Source organism: Poecilia reticulata, linkage group LG20, assembly GCF_000633615.1.
Source record: "Poecilia reticulata strain Guanapo linkage group LG20, Guppy_female_1.0+MT, whole genome shotgun sequence".
In the NCBI taxonomy this organism is placed as follows: domain Eukaryota; kingdom Metazoa; phylum Chordata; class Actinopteri; order Cyprinodontiformes; family Poeciliidae; genus Poecilia; species Poecilia reticulata.
In genome coordinates this window covers 10,183,000-10,203,779 of record NC_024350.1, presented here as the reverse complement: position 1 = coordinate 10,203,779, position 20,780 = coordinate 10,183,000, and the positions used below count along the sequence as shown (strand labels likewise).

The 20,780-nt window shown below is 40.1% G+C and overlaps 1 protein-coding gene across 2 annotated transcripts in view; it reads right to left on the bottom strand.

Annotated features, from left to right (window-relative positions):
* The window catches only part of pola1 (polymerase (DNA directed), alpha 1), a 55,605-nt gene that overhangs the window by 19,874 nt on the left and 14,951 nt on the right, over positions 1-20,780 (bottom strand). For both annotated transcript variants that reach the window (XM_008438607.1, XM_008438606.2), the window contains exons 27-34: positions 14,416-14,448; positions 13,949-14,041; positions 13,652-13,857; positions 13,391-13,523; positions 13,194-13,325; positions 12,927-13,101; positions 12,531-12,712; positions 9,567-9,698 (exon numbers count right to left, since the gene is read on the bottom strand). In XM_008438607.1, the coding sequence (XP_008436829.1) occupies positions 9,567-9,698; positions 12,531-12,712; positions 12,927-13,101; positions 13,194-13,325; positions 13,391-13,523; positions 13,652-13,857; positions 13,949-14,041; positions 14,416-14,448 (1,086 nt within the window). The remainder of the gene's footprint in view (positions 1-9,566; positions 9,699-12,530; positions 12,713-12,926; positions 13,102-13,193; positions 13,326-13,390; positions 13,524-13,651; positions 13,858-13,948; positions 14,042-14,415; positions 14,449-20,780) is intronic.

Here is a 20,780-nt window from a genome sequence, read left to right as displayed (position 1 = left end):
ATACTATTCTACACTAAAGAAGAAGAAAAAGTCTTTTTTAGTGAAATATATTTAAAGAAAAAAAAAATCACAGGTTCAGTTCAAATTAATTTCCAAGTTGTCAAGACTGCAATAAAGAAGCTAAAAGCAGTTTTTAAATCCCATAGAAAGCATGTACATTCAGATACTAAGTCGAAATACTAATGTGTAAAATCAAACTGTGATGTAGCGACATAAAGCATAAAATTTAAACATAAATCGACTGTGGACAAAGTTTGTGCATAGCTGCGAAAGTGACACATGCACCAATTTCTTTTCTGTAATTTCTGAATGATTTTCAACACCTGGATATTTTTATTAGTCCAACTTATTTGTCAACGTAAAAAAAAAAAAGTCTTAGAGTATAAATGTTTAAGAAAACATTTTCTTTTAACTGAAAAGATTTTTTTTTTTTTTTAAATAGATGTTCGAGCAGCAGCCGACTACTTGTTTATAAAACGTGTTTATGTGGCCATTTATTTGTTCGATAAATATGTTCTACAAAAAAAATTGACAAAACTTCTGTTGACTGGAGACACTTAAGGGAGGAAAAAAAAGCAGTTTCTCATAATAAGGAAATTTTGCTGAAAATTGTTGCTTCCATTTAGCTGCTCTAATTCAGCACAACAATCTGACAACAAAAGTACTCTGAGGAAGAGAGAGAAAAAAAGGGTTTGTAAATAAAAAAAAAAAAACAAGTGTGTCAGGATAGGCAAAGAAAAGAGGAAGAAAACAGAGGTGGCACACGTCTGACTTGACGTCCCGCCTCGCTGTCTTCCTTTACGTTTCAGATTATTCGGCGTGTATGAGTGTCAACGTGCTGCTCAGTCGCAGGCGGAGCAGCGGACAGCCAAAACGGCAGTAGTTAGGACCCCCTGGGGTGAGGCGGCGACCCTGGGCAGGTGCTGCGTTCTAACCCTCTCAATCTCCCCATACTCTTCCAGACTCCTCCTCCCCCCCTCTCTGCTTCTTATGCCCTGTCATTACCAGGGGGGCTTTGGAAAGGGAGGGAGCTGGTGGAGGGGGTTAATGCCCAACTAATGACAGAGCATAAGACCCACCGTCATCAACGCCTTTGCTTCTCTGCTGCATCCGTCTTTCCTTCCTTCCATTCACTCAAAATAAACCGGAGCACCTGTCTCCCTGTCCACACCCCTTCACTCATAGGAGCTGCACTGGCTCTGATTGATTTTTAAGTCTTTGTCTGGTGTCTTGATCAGTTCTGAACAGGATAAGTTGGAAAATAGTTGATGAATGTATTTTTGCCTTCAAAGTTATTCAACCTTCCATACAAACTTTAGTATCTTTTCATGAAAAAAACCCAAAAAAAACACACCAAAACAAACTACTGATACAAACACAATTTTGTTTTTTTTTTATTATATCAAACGGCACATTAGATCATATTTTCTTTATCATAAAGTTGCAGGCAAAGGGTGTAACAACATTAAAACTTCTTGCTTGAAATTTCTTGTCAAAGTTCTTCGCCTGTTGTCAACACAACTTTGGTAAAACACATTTATGCTACTAATATAGCATCCTGATATGGTGCTAGGTGATAAGGTCAGTGCTGTAAGTTCACCAGCTGGGACTCTTATTTTGAAGGAGGGAAGGAAGTAGTTCTCAAATAGCTCCATTGACAGATTCCGGTAAGGCCTAGTCAACAATACTCTGTTATAAACGAATTAAAGACCCCTCCTCCAATAGAGTGACGGACCCCCGTGAGATGCTAACAGTTAGCTGCTAATAGTGCTACAGTTGTTCTTTGGTGCTAAACTTAGAGGCCATTTCAGTTTTTTAAGATGCATTTGATCAGCTCTGGTTTTTAATCAAATTACTGTCTCAACCTAAAATTAGCACTGATCAGAGATCCTTTAAAACATAGTTTGAAAATATACAAAAAAAATAATAATAATAATTCAGTTGCTTTTGTTCAATTGGACTCAATTATTCAAAATGGATTTTTCTTTGCTTTTCCAAGAGTATCACAAAAATGGAAACTTGTCTCATTTTCCTGAATCCAGTATCATACATCCCATTATGTAAGGGGAGTATAGTTATGTAATATATTTCTAATGTATTTTCTGAGGACTGAACTGAAGCTGATTTACAAATCTTCACAGGATTTTTGTTAGTTTTAAAGGCACCATGGCAGAACAGCTCTACTAAGATTAACCAGTGGATAAAACAACCACAATTTCCTTTTAATATACAGATTTTGAAAGTCAGTCTTCTGTCAAACCCTGAGTTCAAATTCAATATGGCTGCCATGGAGCTAAAAATGCAACAAGGTTGAAGTAATAAACCATTTATTTGCATTTCTAATTGCTTTTATTCCAAAGAATTAAAAAAGTACTTTATAACCCACTAGTAAAACACGCTTCCTTCAGTGTTTGAATGTGCATAATAGTGCTAAACACATTGTTAGTGTCTTGTACTGCTAATAGCAGCTTGCTTTTTATAGACTGAAACTGGACCGCCCTGCAATTCGGTGATAGCATTCATGGATCCAAGTTCTGAGTAAAGACATAAGAATCTAGTGTAAGAGATCTTTTAGTTGTATATTAAAGTTCACCTGCAGATTGCGCAAGAAGACAACTTAAAGTGATCTAAAACAGGTTAAATAAGAAAAAAAAAGGCATTACTAAATGAACACACACACACAAAATCAGTTCCATTAGTCTCATTCTTAACACTTTAAAAACAAACAAAACGTGCACAATACAGACCTACAGACCTGTTTTGAGCCTCTTATCAAAAATAAAGTGCATAGCAATATTCTGATTTACAAAAATCATGGGTTTAGGTTAGCTGATGACAAACTAGCAAAATAACCTAAACCATCAATAAAGTGCTGAACGTTTCCTTCTAGTGCAAAACATATTGAAACGGAGCAGCTTTGTGTCTACTTAAATGTAAATAAGTTCAGTCTCGTTTTTATGGGTCAGTCCACCAAAAGCATTTAATACTTTCAAGCTATACCACAATATTGTTCAATTCAATTTAAAGTTATTTTTTAAAGGATGCTTTTTCACAACAAGTGTCTCAAGGTGCTGCAAAAGAAAAAAAAATCTAATTTATGTGTAGAATGTAATCGCCCAATCAGTGTAATCACAGTCAAGTAAAAGAATACTGTTTTTGATAAGGCTAAGTAGTGCGATCTCTAACAACCAATTGCTAGGATGCAAATCTGCTTAAATAATAATATGCAGATGATAATAATAATAGCAGTTATTTTAGTGTCAGCACCAGAAAATGTAAGAGGTATATAAAATTAGCCAATATACAAACAGGCTGATCACACACACAGACAAAGCCAATCTCTTCTAAATGAAAACCAAACACACACATGTCTCAAATCAATTAGAAAGTCCCAGAGTTCACAGCGTTACCCACAGATCCCAGCTCCAGGTCTAATTACCTCAACCTTTAGCCACCCTTGTGTAAAAAAAAAAAAAAAGAACCCAAAAAAACTGGGCATCCTGGGAAACGAGGGTGTTTCTCCTCCTATAATAAACACTGATGAAGTACAATGCATCATAAAGATGAAAAAATAACAGGTGAAAGTAGGAGCCGGCTGTTTGCAGAGTTTCTTCAGTTGTGTGTTCGTGGGAGTACCTTTTGCACACATTCCTGTTCCTGTTATGACACATACACACACAAACAACGTGTTTGTATCACACTCAATCTGTCACCATTCACGGGCATCACAATGAATTAATTAGAACACATTAAAGACCGAGGAGGTTCAAAAGAGGAAAAGCTTCCCACAGTGGCCTTCTGCCCAGCTTCGGCTGACCCCACAGCTATTTGCACAAAGCAGAAAAATAAAAATCAAGGTAAGATTAAGTGCATTAGACCTGCGAGCCACGCATAAAGGATTAAAAACAAGAAGCACATCAGTAGTGAGGCAGGATGAAAAGGGAAAAAAAGAAGAAGAGAAAAACATCTAATTGAGGCATTTTGCTGGAGCGAGAGGGGGAGGGGGGTTGAGGGGTGTACAGTCGGACGTGAGAGAATAAAGGCTCATAATTGCATAATTATAGCAGTGGATACCTGACACACTGAATGCAGACGTCAAATGAGTTCCACATAATTTAACCAAACAGAGGCAAGACCAGGCCACGACAGGGCCCACCACGAAATATACCCTCCCTCTGTTCCTCCTCTTTGTCCGCACGCTTTCCTTTTTTCCCCCATTTCCTCCAAAAACCTTTCTGCTCCGTCACATTGTTGCAGGTTGTGGCTTGAGATTTGAAAACACTGCATAGTGGTTTTAGTTTTTAGTTAGTGGTTTTAGCGGCATGAAGCAAAAAGTGATGCTCCGGAATCATTTTGTAGTCACATTAGCTGTCCCTCCAACCTGCAACGCTTCACTAAAAAGCTGTTTAAAGCCGACACATTTCACTCGGTTCACTAAAACTTATTTGGCAGTATCTGTAACAAATTGATTGAAATGTATGTCATTTTGTATTCATGACTGTGTTAGAATGGATTTATGCCATTTCAATCAACATAAACTTTTGAATCAATCAACTAACTCTCCATCTCCCAATTTGGTCTTGATATTTTATTATATTTCTCAAACTGTGGCTCAATAGACTTGGCAGACTTCGGCTGATCCTTTAGTGTGACTTTGCGACCTTTCAGTCTCGTGTTCTCTTGAGTTTTGAAAAAAAAATTTCATTATCTCCAAATAGTTATGAATAGATTTGCTGCAAATACGTCTTTAAATATTTTTCAACATAGCAGTAGATGTAATGCTTCTTTATTGAAGTGGTCCTTGTTATAAACAGTTTGATCTAAACTGTTAACTTGACAACCAGATTCAACAAGACATCTGAAATAAATTTGAATTGTTTAGATTTTAGTTCGAGATTCCTCCATTGCTAGCACTCAAACTTGGTTCCTTGCAAGAGGATTTTCCTTTCATTGTCACTCAGCAGCATTGGTCATTCTGTTGACCTGCCAAACTGTTTGGTTTAAAGCTTCTCTTTAAACCAAACAAAGAGCCGCGGGGTCTATTCAAAAGATCAGAAATTCTTCTGTTGATTCTAAAGCATAAAATGATTAAAATGTTTTTTTCTTTTTTAGATCAAAGTGTGCGTCACTGCAGGTCTGCATGCAAAATGTTTTCCTCAGTTCCACACAATTCAAATTATATGAATATTAGACAATGCAACTATTCAAATGCACTTAGTACTCAGAGCTGGTGATGCACCAATCAGACAGCAAGTGATCACAATTTGACAATTTCTCCTGGTGATAATCAGAAGAGATCTAAAGAGAAAACATTTTGATTTTGTTTTTGTCCTCATTTTTCTGTTCAATTCAATTTCTTTATCCCGAGTTAAGTCGATGTGGTTTACAAATTAGATATACGTGTTTCACTCAGTGGGTTGGACCTCTCTGCTTAGGCTTTGTAGGTAACTGGGGAATTATGTTGTATTAAAAAAAGTTTTTGGGATTGAAACTTCTACTTATTGTCATCTATGATTTTGATTATTTCTTGCCAAATATGCAAAAAAAAAAAAACCAAAAAAAAAAACAAAACGAACTAGTGACTAGATAAAACAGCTTTTGGTCAGACTTCCTCCAAAGGCTGCCTAATAAAAGAGAAGATGGCTTTAAAGTTATAAGAAATATATACTTTTTTAACAAGTTCCATCAATAAAAATGGACTAATTAAGAAGCTGTTCTCCACTCCTAAAGTGAACTATTCCCACAAGAATCCGACCCGCCAAAGTCCCACACACAGACCAGAAAGACTCCTGTCTGGTTCTTGTGTTTCATCAGTCCACATTTCCAAGGAGATCAGACCTGAAAACCGGTCCACTTTACAAACACACGCTCTCACACAGACCAGCACAGTGAAAAGAGCTCAAACGGCTCCACTTTGTACCTCCTCCGCTTAATCAAAGCTTCACTATTCAACAATTTGACCTTTTGTTCAAAACAGGATTATCACCTTCTCTGGTCTTCATTCACCCTTCTCTTTATCCACCCCTCCCTTTCTTCCCTTGCCCCTCAGCCCGTTTCCAGGGGCGACCCGCATGACGAGGGTAATTGCAATAATTTGTTAAATGCCATGGCAACCATGGTTAGAGGGGAGGGGTTTAAAGAAAAAAAAAATAGGGGGATTGGGCGGATCAGGAAACAAACAAATCCTTCATTTTGCCAAAGACAGGGGTCCGAGACAACGAAGGACCGCGTGTGTGTCTGTGTGAGAGGGCTAGTTGGGAACAAGTGTTTGCTCTTTCTCAGGGTGCCGGTTTATTGATAATCATGGAGGTGATGGTGAGGAGGGGGATAAGAGGTAATTTCCCTAATGATTAATGTGTCTCTGGTCTCAATTCAAGATGAACACACACACACACACACACCCAGAGGTGCAGAGCTTTCACTCTATCTGGCCAGACAAGCAGCTCTATTTGAACTCTCCCTCGGCCTGAAAGGAATCCTTAATTACACAATATTACCCCTCTTCATTGCCCCGCTGTGTGTGCTGTGTCCACTGCTGTTCAGCCTACAGTGGTGTGTGCATCTAAGAGTGTGTGCGTGTGTGTTGCTGTGTGACATGCAAGTATTCAGTGGTAGCAGCTGTTTCACACATAATAACAAAAGGGGCTGAGGGGGGGAGTCGATCCCCTCACATTCACCACACTAATTGATTTCTGTTCAGCACTGTGGGAGAATTACCCCCCCTCCCTGCCCCAAACCCCTCCACGCATACACACACTTTTGCAGACGGTGCATTCCACACACACTTAAAACCAAGGTGTTGGAAGCTGCCCTGGAGAGAGAGGGACGGCACAGGCATCCAGTTTAATTTACTCTCAGGCTGCAGGCTGGATGCAGTCACCAAACAGAGCTCCATGCTCCTCCATGTCCTATGGTCCTAACAAGGTCTGAAGCTGAATAAAAAAAAGAATCACTTTGTGCTGATAAGTGAGCATAAGCTGAATTAATAAACTAGAGAGAGAGAGAGAGAGAGAGAGAGAGAGAGAGAGAGAGAGAGAGAGAGAGAGTAGATGAGTAGAAGACCATATTTTTTTGCCAAATGCAGGTTAGATTCAATTTAAAACCGGTCAGCGGATAAGAGTTTCAAAGCGATACATTTTCATAGCTGTTAGCACTGTGCTTGTTTGTTTACACTAAGAAAACTAAAGACATTGTAGCCTGATTTTAGAGATCCCATCACTCTGATTTAGTTCTCAAAAACTGCCGACTGTCGCTAAAGCTTTGCAAGAGACGCTGCGATAAACTTTATAATTATGCACTTCTAAGTTCTGCCTTTGGCATTTCTCAAAGTTAGGTTATAAATAACCATAAAAAGAACCGAGCTCTGACTTTTATTAATCAATTCAGAATTGTCCATGTCGGCAACTAAAACCAGATGTAATTAAACATCCCCAATATGTTGTGGATTGGTGCTAGATCGATAAACTGAGTTGAAATGCAAGTTTGACTGTTTTACAATCAAAAATGTTCAAACTGTGGTGTGGTTTTGTATTTAGACTCCTTAATCAAATATAGTGTAATCCAGTGTTTTTCAACCTTTTTTGAGCCAAAGTACATTGTTTTAATTGAAAAAAATCACAAGGCACACCACCAACCAAAAATGTAAACAAAGATACTCTGTAGCTGCCTATATTACATATAGTCACTCTTATCAAAGTGTCTTGAATAGGAATCAAATAAACACAAACATTTATTTTTATCATATTTTACATTTCTTATTTCAAATTGCACTTAACATGTCCACTTCAAAAATACACCTGAACAGTGCCACAACACTGTCGTGTGTCTCTTTAAGAAGCTCCTGTTCTGTCCGACACCCCACAATAATGTTTCTCCGTTAAGCAAAGAAAGGGAAAACTCAGTGGAATACACTCTGGTCAGATTAGATCTTTTATGAACTTTTTGGCAAGTAACTAGGTGTGGAGGAATACTACCAGCCTGATCGTAGCAACCCCCACAGAGAAACACGGCAGTGGCAGGTTCATGCTGTATGGGAGCTTTTCCTCAGCAGCACAACAACCCTAAACATTCAAACAGAGCTACAGTGGATGGTTTAGATAAACTCATATTCATGTGTTAGAATGGTCCAGTCAAAGTTCAGATGTAAAACCAAATGAAAATCTGTGGCAAGATGTTGCTTAGATACTATCTCAATGAGCTGTTCTGCTCTCCAGGTGTGCAAAGCTGGTAGAAGGCTTCCTTAAAAGGCTTGCAGCTGTAATTGTCTGACTCAGCAGGGGGGACACAAGTACACACCTCTTTATTTTTATTTCTAATTTTGTCCCATTTATCTACCAAGTAGATTGATGGTTAATAAATAAATTATATAAGCATAAAAATACAACCTAAAACACACGAGTAATAAAACTACATGAGCTTAAGAAAAAAAATAAATAAATAAATCACACAAAGTAGAAAAACAAAATACAACAGCCACTGCTGCTGATGCCAAATGTGATCACTCCCACAACTCCTTATAGAGCTTCTCCTCATTTTCCACACAGAGTGTGCTCTCTGGCTGAAAATGTCAGCCGCACTGCCCTGCTGGGGTTTTTATCTTTAGTGTAACATCTTTATGATGGCTTCTCTTACCATCATAAGCTGCACCTGTTGGAGCCCCTGTTATTTTAAGCAGAGCTGGAACATTTCAGAGATACGTTTCTGGAAGGATTGGCCCTTTCATTACATTATGCAGTCATTTATCTGACTACTGTAATTTGTCAGTTGGCGCTTTGATTTAATTTACTTAAGAACATGCGTCGCTTGTTATGTGCGCAACACCCGTCTGGTGGAAAAATCCCGCGCTGGAGAGGACGAGAGAAATTGGCTGGTGACTGAAATCAAACAATTTAGAGCTCGATCGGTGACCAGCTAGTAAGAAAATGAAAAATCCAATCGTTTTCCGATGAGTGAAAGCGCCATATGTAAATGCTCCGACAAAGAAACGACTGAGTAAATAACAGTTAAACTTAGCTCTGTGTCAATTAGGTAGCAGAGTTGGGGAAAAAGCGATTTAAAAGGAAATTATTTTTTAAGACAGGTTTTCTTTTCATTCAAGGTTGAGTTAAGTTCTGCTTTTTTTTTTTGATTTTTGTTTTTTTTAGCTTTGTACCTCATGAAACATGCTCCATTTAGAAATCCTTTTGGATTTTACGTCCAACAAAAATGCACATGAAGACCATCATTTTAGTAATGCTGGTGGTGCTAATCGCTAATCTAAGCTGCTAAAGAAAAATTAATTAAGTGATCAGTTTTAAAATATTAAATGTTACCTCCGCTCACACTAATAATTATCTATTGTAATAAGAAATCTAAATAATTGAAAATCCAACTAAATCAGAGTAAATTAGGAGAGAGTAGGACATCCTCCTTGTGGAAAACGAAAAAAAAAATATATATATATATTTTTCCCTGCTGAGAGCAAATAACACAACTGTTGCTTAGCACTTTTGAACTTCTGTATACAAGAAACGTGTCTGAGTTGTCCATTCATTAGAACTGCTTCAATATCTGTCAAATATACTTACAGAGTAGTATTTTTTGATGTGGCGCCGGATGTCGAGTTGCAGCTTGTTGCTGATGTTGACAACGTTGTTGATGGGACTGTTCGTACAAGGGATGTGACAGCAGCGCATCAAGCTGGGCTCAGCTTTATCACCCTGGAAAAGGAAACGCGTCAAATCCCAGAATATAAAAAAACCCAAAAAATTCACGTCAATATTTTTGCATTAGCTTAGAAATCGATTAGGGAATTCTAACCCAAAATATATTATAAGTGCTCTTAAAGAAACTCTTTAAAAAGAAGCAGAAAGGAAAAAGATGAATACAAATCTAAATATGTCATGCATTTTTTTTAAACTGTTTGATTTTAAATGATGTAAAAGAGAAACAATTACTTGCACAAGTAGAGCATGCAACACTCATCACAGCTCCATTTTTACTGCGGTAATCGGAAAAAAACAGTTATGTATTGCAACATGGAAACTTGTCCATTAACTTTAAACCACAAGCAAAGAGCATGTCAAACACTGGCAATATAAAAGCTGAAAGTGCCCCCCGCCCATGCACAGTGAATTTTAACATTATTGTCCCGTGAAGGAAAGAGGTCAGTGCGACCCCCTGAACTGTCCGCTTGACAGGACGGCTTATAGTTAATGCAATGAAGGAAGGAAGTCCCGCTACATAACAATTACACTAAATGCAATCACTTTAAACACTTGGCCCTTAGAACCTGAACTCCATTTACCTGTCGCATTGACAGCAGTAAAAAAAAAAAAAAAGGTTTCTGCAGAGAAGTCAATGGCAGAAAACTAAGCAAGTGACATCCCGCCTCCCCCTCCCCCAGCCAGCCATGAAGAGTGTTTTTCTTTACTTGCATCACTTCTTTTTAGACAGAAAAATAGGGTAATATTTCACAGTCTGCCTAAAACTTCTGGGCTTTTCTAATAAGAGCCACACTTTCATCCTTCGCCCACTGTTCCACATTACTCCCTACTTTTCCAGAATTAAATTCCAGGTTAAATTTCCTAAAATGTCACTTAAAATAACAGAAAACTATATTAAAACTTTAAACCAATTGGCAAGCAACCAAACCAAAAGAACTGGTATCTGGGTTCTCAGCAAATAAAAGTCCAGGTCTCTTATTTAGAAGATGGAACAAAAGAAAGACAGTCTTGTAAACATTTTTCAATAGTTTTCTTCTGCAAATACATGCCACAACTAGTTTTTAATCAACTGGACCAGGACTTTGGCATCAGATATGTTATCCTAAATCAGATCAAGGTAAAACAAATCCTGACTGATGCACACATCCAACAAGAAATCACAAACTTTTCAAGAGTAATATTGCTGCATATTATGCTGAATAAAGGTAATCAGTGTATGCAATGTCACAACTGCAATATCTGGATGCAATATTTGATAGAATGTAATACATCAAGTCACATCCATTCATATCTTTAACATATTTGAGCTAAATTCCTTTAATGCTGAAACCAGATATATTTATTTAGCTCATGGAGAGTGGTGAGGACAAAATCCTATTCAGAATAGATAAATCATAATCAATATCCTTGATGCAATAGTGTCAAAATTGAATATTTTTCTGAAATACTATGAAGGAACCCTTCTTCTCATTACTTTCCTCCTTTTCTTTTTTTCTCCAGTCTAGTTCAGATGAAAGCAGACTCCCTTCTTCCCACTCCACTATCTCCTTCCTCTCTTGCTTTTTATCTGTCTTGTTTCATTCCAGACTTCATTTTGATATGCGACCCCCTCTCACTCCCAAACCAAACAAGTTGGATCTAATAAAAATTACACACTATTAGCTTGTAAGATAATTTAGCAAGAAGCGGGTAAATAAACTAGAGAAGGTGCTCAGCAAACACAACCAAATGCCATCTTTACATTCTGCAGCTTAAGAAGACTTTGGTCTGTTATCACGGTTTGATAATATGCAGCTTTGCGTTTTAACTGCCCACACAGGATACCCAGCGCTCTCTTCATCCTTCCTCTCTCTAGCTACCCCCATCAAACAACCTTCCTCCCCTCTCTGTCCTCCATCGCCGCCGCCGCCTCCTACCATCTCTGGCTCTGTGTCAGTGCTGGAGTCAAGGCCCATCCGTCCTCCCCTCTCACAAAGCTGTTAAACCGTGTTCGCCACCTTAATTAACTCGCAGCCTTATCAGTTTGCAGAGTGTCTGCGTGCATACCAGCCCTCAAGCACGTGGTGGATACGGTTAAGATAAACACTGACTTAATAGTTATTTTGAATTTTTGAAATGATTCAGACTGATTATATCCAGGTCATTCTGGTATTAGTAGGAGATTTATGACGCTCAAGCAGAAATATGCTTTTCGCTGAAACATGCTCGTTCGTCTAATGGCGTAAAGATCTCCTCCTTTTATGGTGAGGGCATGCGTGTGTGTGTGAGATACTCCTCTTTTAATTTAATGCAACTTCTTTCCTCCTGCCGAGGACAGAGGCTCATCTGTTTTATTGGAGCCTTCCAGACAAGAAAAAGCTGCACCCTGCTCCTCATTAGAAGCTGATAACACTCCAACTCAGGACCTTGGCTTGACAAATGGTAGGAGATGAGTGTGTACGTGTGTACAAGTGTGTGTCCAGAGAGTGGCGGGGTTAGGCTTTTCAAGTTGCGGAGTCCAAAGCTATGCCAATGAAAACAAGTCCGCTTCGGAGCCGGGCAGCTGTCTAAAAATACAGCTGGAGACACAATATGGAGGACGGCAAAAACATGAATCCCTCGCAGGAAGCGTTACTAACAGGCTCCCACGCTGACGCTCCTTATTCGTGTTGATGACATCGTTTTTGGTCAAGGCTTTGCTTCTGTCAAATCTTAACCCTTCTCATTCATAATAAAGACATCAATTGATATCGGATGACTACCTGGATCACGTAAATGGCATTAGCGAATAACCCTTTACTTCTTCACTTCGTAGCAGCATCAGTGTGGATTGGCTCAGTCACTCACCGCTCCTTCGAAGACGCTGTCGTAGATGTTGTCAGTGCCACATTGGGGGCAGGTGAAGGTGAACCTCTCGCAGTCTTTGTAGCGCTCCTCGTCGTTCAGCTGGGCCGCCGCGCCCAGCGTGCCGTCGGCCTCCTCCTCCCTCTGATGCTGCTGCTGGGATCTGAACTGACCTGGGTCCAGACCTGGGGCACACACCGCCTTTCAATCAGCGTGTTTTCACAGGCGAGATCAGCTCAAGTCCAATCAATATGTGGTACATGTTTATATTTGGCATAGTAGGACAGATGAGGCGTTTTCTTTGCATGCCTCCCAAACAAGTGGTTGCTAACTATACAAAGTTTGAATGTAGGCAATATAAAAGCTTCCTGAGCATATCATAATGTGCAATGACCTTACCCAGCCATGAGGCTATGAGCACCGCATCGATCCCTTCGATTGGGTCGCAGATGCGAGAAACTACAGGGTGGACCTGCTGGGCCAGGTAATACTGCGTGTCCACGCTGAGACCCTCCTGCTTCTGAAGCTGCTCCAGAGCGTAGGCCCTCTGACTGGCCGCCAACGTGGAGCCATCCTGGAACAAAAGATAACACACCAACGCATTTCAGGTGGAAAGAAATAGTGAAAAGTATCTAATGAAGATGTTTAGAGCTCATATTTAAGCACCTTGCAAATGAGGTATGAGATTGTATCTCCAGCTTTGACACGCCGACCTCCCTGTGAGTTTATCCACAGAGCAACGTGCACATGAGGGAGACTCTTCTTATCTGGGTAGTCCTGAGGGTCCTTGGTCAGTGCCTGAAAAAGGAGACGCAAATCAGAAACGGAACACAAGAGAACTTCATGATTCCTGCCATCTTTACCTTGTGGATCTCATACTGGTTGAGTGGTATGTCTCCGTTCGCCACCTTCTCTCCAACCTCCACCAGATGCTTCTGGATGTTGTCCACGATGACATCCCGACTCTGGTCCGACAAGATCTGACCAATCACGTAGCTGGGGGAAGGAGAAGACGAGTCGAGTTTTCCCAAAATCGTGAATGAAAACATTTCTTCTAAATTTGTGAATGCCAGTTTGTGACTGAATAAATCCGACACTGGGAACACGGGATCTGTCGCACGTACTTCCCACACTCCTTGGCCAGGTCGCACCAATCTCTGCGAACGATGTCCAAGCCTTTGAGCTCCTGCTTCACACTGTAACGACCCTCGCCGTGCTGTTCCACCACCAGGGCGGCATATTTCTTCTTCTTCAGCAGCAACAGAGACTTGAAAACACCGTCGATGTCTATCTCCAGCAGTTTGTAGAGCTTGTTGACCTCTGCCTTTATCTAAACATAAATCAGATTCACAGCAGTAAATTTAAACAGCTGAAAACCAGAGAGCTCTTCTAAACCAGAGAGTGTTAATAAACTCGCAGACCTTATGTCCAAGTTTGAAGACTTCCTCCAGTGATTTGCTGTTCGTGTTGATCATGATTGAGTCTGTGTCGCCATAAATGACTTCCAGGTTCATCTGAGCCACAAAAATCAACAAATAAAAGCAATGACTATACAATGAACCATCAGAACTCCTAAAACACGTACCCAACATGGGCGTTTTTACTTTTTTTCTGCAATATGTGCTTAATTGCTTAATATGAATACATGACTAAAATGGACTTACATGTTTGCAACAATTTCACCTGTAACAATTGCAGTGATTTTATTCATAAAACACAACTAAGAAAAACAAAAAACACTAATCCAACTGTAAACACACAAAGGTGGTGAGCAGAGCCAAAGAAATGACAACAATCCCAACAAGAAAGACAAGCAAAAAAAGAGCAGTTTGCTTAAATTAAGTTAAGCAAACTTGTAGTTCAAGGGAAGAATATGTTTACAGCTTACCCTCTGAACCATGTCTTTGGTGTGCATCAGAATCTGAGGGAAAGAAAAGACAACAGCATGAATAACAACCAAAATCACACAACAAAACAGCTCACACACAAGCCCAGTAAACAAACAAATCACTCAGAGACAAACAATGATTAAATATTAAGCTTCTATGTTATCGGCTGAGTGTGTGTGAGCCTGTGCACTTGCATTCATGTGGACACGGGGAGCAGAGCAGGTGACTTGCTTTTAAATGGGGGATAATTGGCTAAGAGGGCAATTACGAGAGCGTGCTGTGACAGGCGTCTTTTCAACCCACACACACACACACGCACACCCCCCCCCACACACACACACACACCTTAAAGACTCGTAATGGCCTTTATAACCAGCAGGGCGAGTGTCAGAAATAAGAGAATTCTGTTAACGCAGGCCGTCCAATGTGTGTACGAGAGCGAGGGAAGCTCTGAGCTGCAGAGCGATCCTAACAGGTGGGGGCTCCAAGGAAGGAAGGGGGTAGAGGGGTTGTTGGGTCGATAATCTAAGGGGGGGTCAAAGCGACGGAACGCAGTGTGACCTGTCACCAGCAATCTGCTCCTCAATCAACCGCGGCCGCATATATACAACACTTCGACTCACACCATGATCCGTGTGGGGACAAGGACGTGGCTATTTCAGAGTGTGAGGAAGGGGCGGGACCAGGCTTCCACTCCCTGAAATCAGAGTGGGATGTAAGCATGGTTTATGGGCTGCTACATACCACCGAACAGTGAGGGGAGTTGGAGTCATTCACAGAACAGCCTCCTACATTAGGGGCTGCAGTCAAGGTCAAGGTCTCACCAAAAACACACACATGCGCACGCGCACACACACACATCCAAATGTTGGTCTAAGCACAGCACGCACTTCTACCGGTATATTTGATCAAAATTACCCAATATTTTATGCCAGTAACTTTAAAAATCCACTAGCCCAGGTCGAGTCTGCGAGAGCCAATAAACGAGAAATCAAACGCCAAAGTTGTGTCGCATTTATTTATTTATAGGCTCAAAAATGTGAATCTCCGGCCAAGAGGAACACGGTCTTCACCAAACAAAATGCAGCACATCAAATCACGACGATTTATATTACGACGTGCAAAAATTCTCGGAAAAGCTGTCCGAGTGACCTAATTTAACGGTACGTATAATGCACACTAATGAGAAGGGGTTACGTGACACTCATTGCTGAGGTTCTACTGGCTCGAGAACATTTGACAGTGTTGTCTCTCAGCAATCAAACGTCAAGCAGGGAGAGGTTTAGATTACATATAAAAGACACCAGAGCGGCGCCCAGACAACGGTTCAAACTCGAGAGCACAATGTTTGGAGATTCTGCTCGTTTCTGAGTCGGAGCACGGCTGTACACAGGGTGGACATTATTTTGTTGCTTTTTTTTTTTTGAGTGAAACAGCAGAGGAGAGTTGCACAGTGTCAGTAAATGTAATATCGCACTTGATAAGTACTTCCCTCATGCAGTCATTGGTAGTCTAATATATTTCAAGTGCAAAGCATTCACACTCTGCGTCCCAATAATATACTTGGCCAACAAGAGGGACTCTTACTGCTCTTAATTCCTAAACCTGATATAGGTTTGTGTCTCAGTCACTAAAGCACCATGGGAAATGATGATAAAACTGAGACAGACGAGTCTGGAAATTACAAATTAATCAACAAAAATATTAAAAATGCATGTTTCCCTAATTTTGTGCAGCCCTACTGCTGAGTTTTGAAGGTTAGTAGAACAAAATTTGCACTAGCCGAATTTTACCCAGGGTTAATCAGAAGTATTTTAGAGGATGAAGGGAGTTTACAGACTCCTGTTGCAACACTCAAGTTAAAACATTTCAGTTTGTTATTTACTGCAGTCGCACAGGGTACAGAATATACTGAAGGTAGAAAAAGTTTCAATATGATTCATCGTGGCCTCATTTTTCTGAAACCTGACGCTCTTTTAATACCGACTGGGAATCACAGATATGCTGTTCTTCTACAAACAATGACATTGAAATAATAAATTTGTCATTTTAAATCAGTATGACTGGCTCATTTTAAGCAAAACCTCAATAATTTGGTAATAAAAAGCAGCAGAACTGACTAGTTGGAACACTTCCCAAAACCATATTACAATCCTGACTGTTCCCAGGTTGACAGCAATACAAAATGGCACAAACAAAATGCAGCTTTGCATAAATTTGACAGGAACCATCGCAACAGTCGTCAGACGATGTTGTAATTAAAACGATGTTGAGAAAACCAGCAATCAAAAATATTAAGTAATTACAAATAAAACACTTGAAGCCACTCCCATTTGTTTTAGCACAGGAAAAGTATTGAACTACCTAATAATAAAGTGAGGTCAAAGCAGAAGATAGATATAATTACACTATTGAATAATGTGCTTTAAATTTTGTCTTTCAGGTTTTACTTGAGGAAAGGATGAGCAAGAAGCCCCGAGTTGAACACATGAGGAGGAGCGGGAATGAGCAACAGCAAAGCGAGGCGACGTGGGAAGGCGAGCGAGGCGAGAATGCGTCGATGTAATTGACGAGCGGACTCTTTTTGGTTGCTTTTCCATACGCTGTCAGTTCCAGCAGGACGGACGGCTTTAAGGAATGAACTGTGTGAAAGACAAGTCGTTTGACCATGACTCTGGCATGTGTGTGCGACTGATGGTGCGTGAGCGCTCATCTTTAAACACATACCGACACACACATACTATACGGACCAATGCAAACACATTTCCCCCCGGGGTGGGAGGGCTGGAAGAATTCCTGAGTGTACGTCTTCGAGCCGATGAGTACCCTCGTCACCACCGGACGTTCCCCCCATGCTGCGGCCCAACAACTGAAAAAGCATTAAAGAGGGCTCTCCTTTTACTTGATGTTAACCAGATATCTAATGTTCAAGGAGGTGACTAGATTTAGAAACCTGAACCAAAATATGAACTCCTGTTATAACGGTTACATATATATATATATATATAAAACCGTTTGGTTTAATTAATGTCAAACAATCAAATCTACATAGACCTATAGGCCTAAAACTATATACTTTCAGCGATGTTGCTTATGTTTCACTGCTAAATCCCATAAATATATCTTTATGTTTAAAATTTAAAAGTTCACTTTCAGTTAATTTAGTGACAGATGTTTTTTATGGAAGTTACACTGAAAGAAAGAGAGAAAAAGAATCAAAGAAAAAAAGTATAAAATGTGAAAGAAGGGAAGAAAGGCAGATACTGCAGGTGAATAGATGTACAGAGGAATAGTAGGATAAGGATTCTCTCCAGATTTGTTTGTGCTTTTTTGCTCACATTTTCGTGTCCCACTCTTCTCCAAAACTGAAACTCCACCCCCCCCCCCCCAGAGTAAGTAGTTAACAGAAAACGTTTCAACATCTCATAAAGCCTTCACTTCCTGTGTGCCGTACATCGCTGGGTTTTCTAAGGTTTCAGCCTCTCAGCTTGTTGGTGTTAATAGACGGTAATTAGACCGGACAGTAATTGTGCGGCTCACTGAACGATCCAGGCTTGTGAATTGATTCTTCTCCCCCCAATTGTAGTCACTATTCCTGCTTATTCTGATCATGAAGACAATGGAAAGGGAAGCGTAATGCCTTTATTACATGTGCTATACGTCAAGTAAGTTTGACATATCACAAACGTGGTTGCCTTAATTATCGTTAAGTAACATATAAAAGCGCAAAAAGCAAACTGCTAAATTTCAAGAAGGGACAGTTTCATTGCAGGCCTAATAAAGTTAAAAAACTTGCAGCACACAAAAGCTTCAAAAACATGGCAACCACAAGCTGTTTTTTTCTTCCCCTTTCAGAAGCACTAAGTTTGGATCCGACATTTCAAACGTGAGTGCTGTGAAGTGTTCTTTTATTACTGCTATATTTCAGCTTACAAGTGACATTTTTTCCTTTGTGCAGCCCATTTTTAAAACATAATGCACCCAACAAATCTACCTTGAGACTGGAGGGATGCAGGCGTCAAGGCACCAGAAGACATAGTTTGGTTAAGTGGTGCAACAGCAGACTGTGACACTCAGAGGTGCTGCAGAAATGACCGAGAGACGCATCTGCAGGAGTCGAGTTTAATTCTGTCCAGCTGACAAAAAAAAAACTAACTCCAAATCAAGATTTTTTTTTTTAGACGCAATGAATTTAAAGACTTGATGTGTTAACAAAGCCCCTTAACAAAATGCCTTCCATATTTCTAACACCTGTCCGAATATTTCTCTCTAAGTGCTGCACTTTCCCACAGTCTGCCTTGACTTTTCGCAGCCAGCCATTCCAGTCTCATTTAGTGCTTTTACAATATTTTTCGTGTGTGTGCATGTGCACCTGGGTGCCTACTCATGAGCTGTATCCATTAGCTGCAAGTTATTACACCCTGCCGTGCTAATTGACGAGTGCTCCAGCCATATTGTGATAGCTGCCTTTTTCCTCAGTCGCTCCTGAAACTCAGATTTCCGACAGACTTATCTTCAAGATTTGTGTCTCGTCATATTATCTGTTTGAATTCTCTTCATGCTTATCTGTATTAATATGCTATTTGTTTTTTCCTTTCAGTAATGCGACTGGGAAAGTGGCCCTAGCTGGCCTGAGTAAAGCGGATGAAACCGAAGCGGAAAACCGAGTACCCTAGTCGAAAAGAAAGAAAAAAAAAAGGAAGGAGATCTGTAGGTATTTATATACACCGTACACCTTTCTGCTAATCAGCAGATCACAAGCGGCTTTTTGAACTTCAGCGGGGCAGAGGGCCCTTGTAAAAAGAGCCTTAACTACTGACGACTGTTTTGAAAAGCACTCAGCTGAAAAGCATTTTGGGATGACAGTCGGCCGACTGAAATAGCACCTGTGGGGGGAACACGGCACTGTCAGAGCCAGGCGGAGGGTGGTTTGGCAACACACACACACACACACAAAGCCGGAGTAAGCGCGGACGAATCCATGGTTTTTAAAACACTTATTCACCAAAAACAAGCTCACTGACAAAAGTGGAAGGAGGATTTGTAATTTTAAGGTGCATTTTTTTTTTCTGTTTCAAGGTAAAAATCCTTATTTCTTTTGCATTCGAGAATGTCTGATCGCAAATCACACATGTGCGCAAGCAAACACACGCACACACACACACACACACACACACACACACCTGTCCTTGCAGATACCATATTTGTGTTCTCATGTCTGCTGCTTGGAAGGTCAGTCAGCTGTAAAGCTGCCTCTGATTTAATACAACCGGCTGAGATCACAACAGCCGGCTACGACTGAAAATAAGCCGACAACGCCAACAATCCTCCTGTTGTTCGCTCAATTAATACGCGTCACTTCCAACGGTAAAGCGGATGTCTTGTGGCATTGCACTGCACTGGTTCTGACACAGCCAAATAAGTCCCAAAATAACTTTTATAGGCTCTGTGTGGGATACTTTATTTATCTTTACATTTCAGGCATTGGTCATTATGTTTAGTTCCTGATGAAACTCATTTACTGTAAACTGTTTTTACGCCAACTTTAGGGTGATTCAATTAAAATCGATACAAGTCATTTTGACCGAGTTCCCTTTCAGTGGCTCATGTGAGCGATAATGGCGGACAAGTAACTAAATCTGGACATTTAAAAATACTGTAAGACAAGTGAGTCCAGAGAAGCCCCTTTGTAATAATGAATAAATATAAAACAAGTGATTCTAAAGAGCACGTTACACAGCTTTCACATCTCCATGCCAACAACTTGATCTAATTTAAGTGAAAAGTGTCTGAAACATCGCCGTTAAATAAATCTGTTTTAATGTTATTTTTTTCCAGCTTTCATCAAGGACACTAACACTTCTAGTAGGGATATTGAATAAATGTTTTTTATTTGGTTATAGTATCAGACTGGAACAGAGCTACCAGCTGATCCTTATTCTTAAATAACTTCAGTAGAAATAAAAAGAACAAGTTTAAGGTTAATTCAATTGCCAGAGAAAGTCTTGGAGACTCCAGAGTTTTCTCCAACAGAGCATACAGTAAAGCATCACTGTCCCTTCCCAAACACCTGCTGGCAGGAGGAAAGTACCTTCATTGTTCCCTCGCTTAAAATAAACGTAAAACTTGGTTGTTTGTTCCAACGACACAAACATCAACAGGCTGGTAGCAAAGCAACGCCACTCGTCACTCTTATTAAGGTCAAACACATGTCTGTAGGCGGCCTTTTCGAGCAGATACGACACCTAAAACCAGCTTTTTCACTTCCAGACTGAAGCCCCAGAAGAAATAACATGACCAAGTATGTTATGGCTAAGTAAGTTAAAACCATTTACTAATTATTCATTCATTTACAGCTCTATAT